Here is an 11,775-nt window from a genome sequence, read left to right on the forward strand (position 1 = left end):
ACATCTAAAGGTAAGTCTGCTTTAAAAAAAAAAAAATATTACGCTTCGACATGTACAGAATGTGCGCGTTAAGAAACACGTTCAAATGTGTCTTCTTAACATGTTAAAACTGTGCGTGAAGCGGAAAACAGGGCGTGTTGAAGGTTGAAACGATCATAAGTCACGCGTTTCGTATAAAGAGATTTGGCCCCGGGCGCGTTCCATATCAGAGCCCTAGTCCAATGAGGTGCGAGGTCGAGGTCATGGCCATGACGCGTAGAAGACGAGCTTTAAACTATTTTTTTATGTTTTTTGCTGCTTTCCTTTTTCGTGATCAACAATGACAGGACACCGTCTTCAACTCAATCTCTGCATGGACGCGACGAACTTTTTGGACTCATTTTCAGGAGGCTGTCTTCGTCTTCATAACTCTGAGGCAAACTGCAGCCGCTATGAACCACAGCATGGGTAATGTAACGTTACGATTTAAAGAATATGCTTTTATTCAGCTGTATAAGGAAATGGATGCGTTAATAGATCCGAGCTTAAAACTGCACATTTTGTTTACACAGACTATCCTCGCCTCATAACGAAGCCGTGAGCTCTTATCTGCTTGGAGAGATTTCCGCGAGTCCAGATTTAACCGCTGATCATGACGAAATTGTGTGTAAGTAACTTCTAATGTGTTTCTCATTCCTTGTTTAATTTTACCGTGACTGTTTTTATTAATACCAGTCTCATGTAATTGTTTTCCAGCTGCCTGTAAGACGTATTATGAATCGACACGCCGGAGCTTCAGATACAAACAACCTGAAACTGCGAAGTTTAGCTCGGAGTCGATCAAGAAGAAAAAGGGTAAGATTTATTATATTAGATCCGTTTTTTGTCAATGTGAGTATTTTTCAGGTTGCTTATTGTCTTTATGGATTGTATTACAGTTGCTGGAAGCAAGAGTGTGCTGGATGAGGTGGACGTTTGGAAGTCCGCGGCCATTGAACTCATGTCTGACGAGGAAGACGGCTTTGTTGACGGGGTGTCTGGATAGATTGTGCGGCCACCGCCCTCTCGCAGCCTGGAGCTCGACGAACTTTACATTACGAGACATTACTGCTGCACTGTACATAGTTGTGTGTTTAACAATAAAGCTCTTTCTTTGAGTAAACCGCTGTGTTTTATAAATGAAGCCCTTTCTTTGAATGAACAGCTGTATGCTTATAAATGAAGCCCCTTGTTTGAATAAACGGCACGGTCCGTATAATTTCCCCATATATTCCTTGATGGTATGAATACTTCATAGCACAATAACATTAATATGAAACAAATTATTACAACATAAATTATATATTTATTATTATTATTATTGGGGTTTACATTTATAATGAGCCAGGGGGACCAATAATGATTGGTTTGCAGTGATCTGCCAACCAATCACGAGGGATTTTTCTTTTTTAAATGTAGTGGCTTCAGCCAATAGTGAGTGAGTAAATTCAAGTCTGGCCGTTGACTCTCTGGTTTCGCTGCTATTCATATGCAAATTAGAGGCGTCGCACCTCCGCGCGGTCTCTCAGCGGGGGGGCTCTCCACCTACGTCATGGTTCGTTTACGACAATTTGTGGCACAGACGAACGCGACGTTCGCTGCCTCTAAATTGTCGAAAACTGCCGAAAATTAGGGAGATTTCCAGGAGTATACAGGCGTTTATGGGGTCGAAAATCCCACTTTTCATGCAGTGATTATAGCCACACAAATGTAGTGAAGGCAATGCATATTATCTTCAATGCATGTATATAACAAAACGAAATATTTAAAAAACCCGGCCTCTTTTCGTTTACATTAAAAAATAAAAACATGTAATATGTGTGCATAATATAGGCTATGATTATCACTGTAATACAATGAGATATGAGATAAAACAAAACCCAGTCTCTTTTTGTTAAATGTTAGTTTAATGCGTGATCAATATCCATTTTAAAAGTAGAAGTAAAAGGTATAAGAAGCTATGCAATACATAAAGCAATTCAGTCAAAGAAAGTCAGCGCTAGGAGACTACAACGATAAAGTTTAATAGCTTACAAATATAAAGTTATGAAACTTCACTTTGCCCTCAGATAAAACGATCTCTCAGGGAACAAATAATAGATTAATGTGAGCAAAGATCAGCCGTTAGATCTACACAAGACGAATCATATCTTCACATCAGAGCCAGCGGCAGACGGCAGAAGGACCGGCCGAGGAAAGGCGCCTCTCGGTGGGGTTAATGAGCAATTGAGCGCCGCTGGTTCACTGGAGCTCACAACTCCAAAAACGGCAGATCAAATTTTCAAAAAGGCGCTCTCTTTATAAATAAACCACAGATTTGAGCTTTAAAAACAGCTACATTCTCGCTTGAAAAGGACTTAAAACTATATTTTGTGAAACATTAACACTACCAGAGGGCTCTCGCTAAGACAAGCAAGCTGGTATATCAGACTTTTGCCGAATCCAGTCGGTGAGACAGCGATAACATCTTTTTTAGATATGAAGGCTTCTAGTGTTGTTCTTTGCTCTGGTTTTAACGGAATGTAAAAGTTGAAATCGCTTAAAACAGCCGCGATAGCTGATAGTGATGTTCCACTGCTGCATCCATCTTTGTAGTCAGTGTACAGAATCTGCTTCACTGTCGCTGCGCTGTCGTCATCGTGTAAAGCCCGCCCCAACGTTTCTAATTGGTGCCGCGATTTCTAGGGTTTAGAAATGGGTTTGAATGGGCTCTTTGCCAGACTACTTGCAGAGCAAATCTAAATTTGCCGGAAGTTGTCTGGGTTTTCCCAGGCTAAGTATTTGACACATATTCAATGAAGTATCAGGGTTATAATAGTTCACTAAAACCATTAAAAAAATCTTTGTTACTTGAAATTAAATAAATGTTAACTGAAATTAAAGAAATAAATAAACAAACTTATTTGAAGCTTTAGCTTAACATGATATGCTAACTAAAACAGAAATACAAAGTTATAAAAACTATATAGATGTTTTTAAAAACAAACAAAAAAGTTAATTGAGCTCTCGTGTATTTTTAATGTCAAAAAACAAAATGATGTCAAAATGTATGTAATGCATATAATGTATGTATGTATGTAATACTTAAATGCTTAATGTATTACAATTTAACTAAACTCATTAGATTTTAGGAGACTAAATCTACTGTAGATTTTAAAATCTAATGATATAAAACTAAAAACTAAAAACAATTCAGGTGACTAAAATATGACTAAAACTAAATGGCATTTTAGTCAAAAGACTATGACTAAAACTAAATCAAAATATGCTGTCAAAATTAACACTGCATTGCGCATTGCGCCATCTTCTTAGCGACCATCAAAGCCAGCTGATAAATTAAACTTTTGCCGAATCCCGTAGGAAGTACAGCAAAAACATCTTTCCGATCGACAAATGCCTTGAACGCGATTATCTGTTCCTCTTTTAAAATTAATGCGCTGCCGATATCTTCTATAACAGATGCGATGGCGGAATCTACACATCTCGGTTCTCCAGCCGCAGCCATCTTCGTTGTAAACTAATTCAAAACAATCGCTCGTTGATGACGTGACTGATTACGTTACTGTTGATCATCTGTCAATCATCGTATAAAGCCCGCCCTGACAATTTGATTGGTCCGAACAGCTTCTGTATAATTACTCCCCAACGGATCAAGTCCAGACCGAACTGCCCATGCAAAAAATGTTGTGGGCGGGGCTAAGTTCGGCTGGCATCCAGGCTAGCAAAATCACTGCTATCACAAAATCTCTCTCCTCTCACAAAAACCCACGAGGTGAAGATGGATTTACTTCACTTTTAAACTGTGGGGAATTAGGTTCATACAGATGTGTGACTGTGTGGTTTGTTCCCGCCCCCTTTAATCAACGCAGTTTCGGCAGGCGCCCCCTGATGAAACACTTGAAGCTTCATTTAGCCATTGTCACGTGACATGGGTGTTTCAAATCACAGTTCGGAGCTGCGTTTCGAAACATCTGCGCTTCGGGATCTCGACAAAGCGCCAAAATGTCAGTTTCGCATCAGCCATCACTACTTAATGGTTTGCTTATTTAGTGAGCAATGGTTTGCTGCTGCAACCTAGCTTCCATCACAGACGTGGTTTCGGGATCTGCCCGTTTGTTATCAGCTGGCTGCTGTGTGGGCGTCTGTGCCCTTCAGGTGCGGGTTTCACTGGTTTTAATGGATTGTGGTTGACATTTAAAATATAGCAACTGGTCAGGTAGTTGTCACGGTCGTATCGTGCTGCAGTGAAGAGGCGATACGGGACTTCAACAAAGACAGGTATTTATTCAAAAGAACGCTGGACAGAACACAAAGCTGCATCAACACGACATGTAAACATAACTGAGACCAGACAAGGAATGAATGAACATGAGGGAACTAAATACAAACACTGATGACTTCCTAACGAGGGGCACAGGTGATACAGATAAGGATAACTAAACACAGCTGAACAGAACTAGACTAACGAGGGTAATCAAGGAAACAGAGAAAGTGGCGGGAAACATAGACAAAAGGAACATGTGACTAAAGCAAACAAAATGACAGAAACACAGATATGTGACAGTAGTAGCACGCCTGTATTGTTTTTTTTTTAGTTCGGGGCGGAGTCACGTGACTAAAACCGAAATAAACGACATGGGGAAATTAAGTCGGTTAGAGGTTCTACATTTCGGTTCCGATTAGTTTTCGATTAATCGTCCAGCCATTTGCTTGTTTGAATCCTGATTTCTTTTGTGCATTCCTTAATTGAATTTCATTGAATTGATTTCCTGTATGTGCATAACAAACATATATTTGTTTTGTTTTTTCTTGATTTCGTGGTCAAAGACTATTTGGTTGAATTTGAGTTTGGTTTTTTGTGTCATTACTATTTTATTTTCAGTTCTTTATTGAACTGGGCCAGTAAGGTTTTCTACCAAGGGCCAGTTGTGGATGAATAACTGACGTTCACTTGTCTCTTTATATAATTAATAATTTTCTTTATTTTTTGTGTGTGTGTATGGTGTGGAGAGTTTGTTTGTTTCTAGGAGCTGCGGCCTTCTTGCGTAGGCAATTGTCCTCCCTTCTCGTGACTGATCACTTCACGTGTGCTGTGCGTGTGAGGGGAAATTGTCTATCTTTTGCCTGGGTATTTCTTGAGCGAGGCCGCAGCTTCTGTCTTTTTAAACATCATAATTGAATGATTGGGGATTGTCCAATTTCTTGTGCCTCAGATTTTATTCTGATAAATCATAATAAACTTTTGTATTTAATACCTGTGTCTCCATTCTCCATTTCTTTAGTAGGGAACCTGTGCACTGGTCATATTCTCTGGGTGAAATTCCCAGGGTGGTGTAGTCGAAGATCAACATATGTAGTGTTTTTGCCCCTTTGTTTTATTTTGGCTTTTGAACCCCTTTCCTTTTGTCTGCTCCTCGTGGATGCCACACTTGGAACAATTGAAAACCATATATTATGATGCTGATGCATAGTATGAATCGTTATATGCTCAAGGCATAATAATAAGTCAAGGCACACAAAAATTTGGCTTGATATGATACTACCCAAAAAAAATCAAGCATTTCAAAAATCAAGCATTGTTCTTTCAAATTGATCACACATCCTTACTAAACAGACTTTCACTAGTCCGCAATAGTGAAGGTGTGTGTGGAAAAAATTAAGTCATCGCAGTCATACCCTTTTCACTGGGTGGTGTGCACAGCGAATTATGGAACTTTCCACGCGGCTCCGCATCCGAAGATGTGTTGCCATAAAATGGTATCGGGTGCGGTTGTATCGGGGTAGTAAACATTAAAAATGCTTTCAAAACGTATTGATAAATAAGGATATCACACGCATTCTGATATCACACACGCTTCATCTTTAATGAACAGAGAAACACTTGTGCTTTATATAGCGCCACGCTGTGGTGGTTTGTGATAAGTTGTTGAGAGAGTGAGAGTGATCTATACTAATCATTTGATGAAGTTCATATAGAGAAGATGCTTTGCAATTTGACTTTTTAATAACATGAAAAACATCCTTTCACTATATTTTCATATGCAGCATCAATCTAGAATCTTGTTTCCTCTTAAAGACATTTTGTTCATCCAGGCTATTGTATATATATTTCACACGGACCTGAAAAAAAAAATCATATTAAGAAACTTATAATGATTTCTAAATCAAATAATAGATTTCTCATTGTGTAAATGTATTCACCTTCTTCATCCTCTACATCCCGTTTCTGTTCTCGCTGGGGAAGTTTTGTCCAGGACATTTTGACATCAGTGATTCCTCGTAATGCCAGAGCAGACTGAAGCTAAAAAAACATTATCCACATTATTATATATATATATATATATATATATATATATATATATATATATATATATATATATATATATATATATATATATATATATATATATATATATATATTTTTTTTTTTTTTTTTTTTTTTTTACTTTTTCAATTAAAACTGTTCATTGTGCTTTTTAAACATAGGGGGGCACAACGTTATGGGGACAGAATTACGCTTTTATCCAAATGAGGATCATCACAAGAGGCTAATACAGTAAGAGGGGGAAAATAAAAACACATGTTTGATGTTTAAAAGTAGTAGTACATCCTAATATTACTGTAGTGGATGTCACAGTTTTTGCATTTAAGGTTTTCACTTTTAGGTTGTAGCAAGTTGATGAATGGGATAGCAGTGAACATGAGCAGTGATCTACAGTATAGTGTACAGCCCGGCATCTGTTAGTTGTAGTGTTAGTGAATGTGTATTTTCTTTTCCCAACCTGAGAGAGGAGTTTGACGTTGTCTGGATCAGAAGTGGAGACAAATTTCATCCTCACAAAGTGTTTTCGTACTGAAAAAATACAAATCAACATAGTGAAGTGAATACACACAAGTTGTTGAATGAGTTTTACAAGACGAATGAGAGAGTGGACTTTTTTCAGGATGGACATATTTAATTTGGTCTAAGTGAAAGCAACGCTGTACGACTTAAAATGTGTCCATTCAGAGTTTATTAGTCTATTGAATAGCCATAATTAATGGCAATGTCTTTCAAAAAAATCTAACATTTTCTAAATGTCTTTTGAATTATGTTGATGCAGATGCGGTTTATTATGCGTCTGTCTTCAACAAGTACAACATAAATACAAAATTTATAAAAAAACTGTATAGACTAAAAGATTCTTGAAATGAAGAAATGATTCTTGGAATTGGGAATTGATATCGGTTCATCTAAAGTGATCAACATGCTGTAAATGTATAACAAATTACTAAATATATATCTTTACAGAAAATATGCATGAAATATGAAGGCAAAAATGTCTTAAACATATCCTTTATACTCAGAAATAATATAATATCAGAAAAATGCTAGTCAGTTGGAAACAAGCAGTGTTTCCCATACTTTGATTTATCTGTGATGCGCTTAAAAAGCCTTGCACTACTCATATACGTTTTGCGTCAGATATCAATGCTGAGAAACAGTAGAGCTGCACGATTAATTTTTAAAAGAGTGTGAACTTGAATCAAACACCCACACGATCTTATTCCTAAATGACAACAATTCGTCTGTCTAAACCCTTTGACAAAATCATTTCAAATCTGTGTTGGGACTACCGCTAATCCAGAGAGAGCCGTTGTGATCATTTCAACCTCATAGTATTATTATTTCTGTAAAAAATGTGTTTTAATTTAATAATTTATTCAAGAGAATGTATTACTGTATGATAGGGCTACACAATTAATCGGATTTGTAATCCTGATTCCAATTACGGATGCCACAATTATGTAATCGTTCAATAAAATGTAATCACAATTACAAAAATAAGTCCACTTATATTATTTTGTGCATCTAATGTTTTTTTTTTTCTTTCTACAGGTTATCTTAAGTTTTTTCCCCAATGTTTTTTTTTTTTTAATTTTTAGTGTAACATAATTATTAACTTTTTTATTTAAAGGAACCAAACCAATGTATATTTGCTTTTGAGGCTTAATGCTATAGAATAATCGTAATTAATAACCGCAATTACAATTTGAAGGGAATAATTGACAATTATGATGCTTCTGAAATAAAACTCAGAAAGATGTGATGAATTGATTTTGTAAACATGACTCATCTTGCACATCATGTACAGTGTGTACAAGTGTATGGTTTAACTTTCCCCCATGTTTTAGTGTAAAAACCGAAAAATCACAATACTCATAGAATCGCAATTCTTAAAAATCGCAAAACATAACATATCGGCACCAAAATATCATAATAGCATGTAATCAGGAGATAGGTGTATCGTCCCAGCCCTACTAAATGCTGCAGTCTCTAGCATCAGTTACTTGTGTACCTCTTGAGATCAGGGGCCTCATTTATAAACGTTGCGTACGCACAAAAGAAGGCGTACGCCACTCTCTACGCAATAATTGGTATTTATAAAAAGCAAACTTGACGGGAAAATGAGCGGTCCTTCACGCAAGCTCTGACCCAGGCGTACGCACAAAAATGGGTGAAATGAGAAATGGCGACACCGTCGGCAGATGGAAGAAACACGTGAAAGTGTGTGAAACTGTAGACCGTTGTGTAAAAGAAATGGCAATACTGCCTCTCATAAATAACTTGAAGACTTCACAAAGCAAGTATTACAATTAACAGCCTACACGAACACCCGTTTGATCGATCTGCAGTGTAAAACAAACAAAATCAAACGAAAATTACAACAGAAATGCAAAAAAAAAAAAAAGAAGTGAAATATGTTCTGCAACAATATTGGCATGTTATGCAATTCATCCTCATAAATAATATGGTAAACAGAACGAAATAATGAACAAAACTGATATTCTCGTCAATGTGTCCGTCTGGCGGAGCAGATATAGATGCCATTAGATAGACAAATAGATAATTAGGGAGATATATAGATAAACAGATAAATAGATGTATTAATTGTCCACTGGGGAAAGTTGTTTTCATAGTAAAAATTTCTTCATCAGATACGGAATCATGGTATTCATGCAAATGCCTTTAGTTTGTTTTTTTATTTTCGATAAAATAACATATGACGTATGTCTCAACCATTCAGAAAGCTGCAAGAAATTACATTTGCACTGAACTATTTCCCATTTCCACGTAGATAATAGGGATAGGGATTAATAAGGATTCCCCAATAATTGCTGCCAGTCTCTCATCAAGAGGGGTCAGCTCCGGTGTCCCCTTTCCCCCACCCGTGGCACTCTGGCGATGGAGCGCTAGACGCTTTTTTGCCTCGACTTTGATGTCCGACCATTTCTTTTTTTTTTCGGTCACGGTCCGAGGTTGTGAGGCTACAGCATTTACGGCGTCTGCAACCTTTTGCCACTCAAGTGCCTTTTTGCCATTAGTAATGCCCACACTGTGCCCTCCAAAAAATATTTTTCTCCTCTTTTCCACCTCGCCAACGATAATTTCTACTTCACATTGAGTGAAGTTACGTTTTTTTGATTTCCTCTATGTATTTGCCATGATTTCGCAATCGATGAATATTAACTTGTGGGCGTTTCACGGACTATTTATGGGCAACTATGGGCGTGACATGAAGCCGCAAAAGCTGCGCTACATTTAGATTTGATTGTGATTTATTAAGGGAAAACTGCGTAGGAAGTGCGTGCGCACGGTTTTATAAATCCGAATTTTTCTGTGCGTACGCACGTCCTATGTTTCATCCGTACGCCACTTCTGACGCAAATCCTACGCAAAGTTTTATAAATGAGGCCCCAGGGGAGTGAGGTTTACACTAGAGCCCTGCACGGGACTGTTTTCTTCATCCCGCTCCCGCCCGCACCCGCCGAATTTCTGACCATTACTGCCCGCTCCCGCAACGTATGTGTTACACTCCTGCCCACTCCCGCAATATGTATGTCCACTCCCGCCCGCACCCGCAAAACTCTGAGAATTTATTCCCGCACAATAATAGAGATGCATTGATTTAGTGTCTTCTCCCGTCCCGCAGGAGAAAAAACCCACGTATTTGTATTGATATTATTAAAGAGATTCATGGGGTTGTTTGTTTCGTTTCCCTGGCCTGCATGTAAAAAAAAAAAAAAAGACAAATACATTAAAATATTATTTCGTTTTTATCAAAAACTTTGCACATAAAAATAGACTGCTTTGCAAAACAGAAAAACAGATTGAGAAACAAAAAACAGATCCCAATTCAACGGTCAGTTCCGACGTAACGTTACGTCGAACGTGACCGACTGAAAGGAAACCTGAGAAAACATGCTTCAACAGAACGTAATGTGAACACAAAATAGCAAACAGACATTTAGAAACAATCCATTTCCACTCACTAAACTTCTATGTATTGTTTGTCAAAAACACCAAACAGTCAACTTGACCTGCAGGGAGTGCTGAGCGTTTTTGGAGAGGTATGATCAAGTAGCTATGTATTTGCCAGCTGCGCAATATGTGGATACATATAACATTATACTGCATGATTTTGCCTACCAAAACAATTGAGAAACTTCTCCAAATGTCAGACTTTCCTTGCTTAGCTTTTGTGCTGTAAATACCTCGTTAGAGGTTCTTTTCTACATCATCTATTGACGTCTTCTCCATCATGTCATTAGGCAACCTCCCTATCCCGGCGATTCCCGCAGGGTTTTTTTTAGCCGCCCAGTCCCGCCCGCAGCAAAATTCAAACCGCCCGCTCCCGCGAGATTTGCGTTGGGTCCCGAGGGACCCGGCGGGACTCAATCCCAATGCAGCCCTCTAGTTTACACACACAGTTCATATTAGCTGGTCTCCGTTACACTTATAATGTGTTTCTTTGTTCTTATCACTGATGTTTATTTGTCTTCACTAAGCTTGAGAGGTTGTTAGTTTTAACTTAAGTTCGTTTTTTGTGATATTGAAATTGGTGATGAGAATTATGAAATTCCAATGGTATCAAAAATGATATCATAACCTTATTTAAAGCAAAAATAACTATATTGTGATATATCGTTATCGTGAAATAAAATGACTCATATCGTGATATAAAAAAAGAAAATAATACCCCCCCTAGTACTGAATTACCTGACAAAAAACCATAGACTTCCACCTCAGACAGCGTAAGAACCTTGTTATATCCAGGAATAATCACGTTCACAAAACGTCCCTCCATTTCAGGACATGAGTAGTTGTAAGAAGCACCTGCTGGAATTCTATCAATTACAGCACATCTGGAGAGTCAAAGAGATAAAGGAAAACTCATCAATCCTTTTGCATAGTTTCAAAACAGGAGGAATGAAATAAAACACCACAATGCAGAGTGTAGGATCACCTCTCAGAAAAGACTGAACAAAAAATGTGTAAAAACGTCTTGGTTACGCATGTAACCCTCGTTCCCCGAAGGAGGAAATGGAGCCGTCACGTTGGAACATCACAGACGTATTGGGATCACATTTACATTTATTAATTTAGCAGACGCTTTTATTCAAAGCGACTTACAACTGAGGAATACAGGAAGGGATCCGTCACGGAGGCGAATGATCACAAAAAGTGCCCGAAGTACTAAATTTTGGACATTGCTTAGAGTAGAATGGGGAAGCTAGAGTGCGGATCGGGCCGCATTTTTTTGTCCAAACCCGACCCGAGCCCGACAGGCATTAAGATATTTATGTCCGAGCCTGACACAGTTAAAATCTTTTGACTCTAATGACACATGTACGTTTGTTTGTGTGGAAAGCCCGCTTTTATTAAGCAACTGTAGGAAGGCATTCTGAAATGTTTACAGATGAGCGCATCAGCGC

General features: G+C 38.0%; 1 protein-coding gene across 1 annotated transcript; it reads left to right on the forward strand.

Moving 5' to 3' along the window:
- Window positions 1-319: 319 nt before the first annotated feature.
- On the forward strand, window positions 320-1,024 carry LOC307118762 (uncharacterized protein; the record flags this gene model as incomplete). The annotated part of the gene is made up of 4 exons (XM_079804522.1): window positions 320-447; window positions 552-646; window positions 736-834; window positions 918-1,024. The coding sequence occupies 4 exons, from the start codon at window positions 320-322 to the stop codon at window positions 1,022-1,024; spliced, it is 429 nt and encodes a 142-aa protein (XP_079660648.1).
- Window positions 1,025-11,775: the final 10,751 nt, after the last annotated feature.

This window comes from Gobio gobio (assembly GCF_949357685.1).
Source record: "Gobio gobio genome assembly, chromosome: 2".
Classification (NCBI taxonomy): domain Eukaryota; kingdom Metazoa; phylum Chordata; class Actinopteri; order Cypriniformes; family Gobionidae; genus Gobio; species Gobio gobio.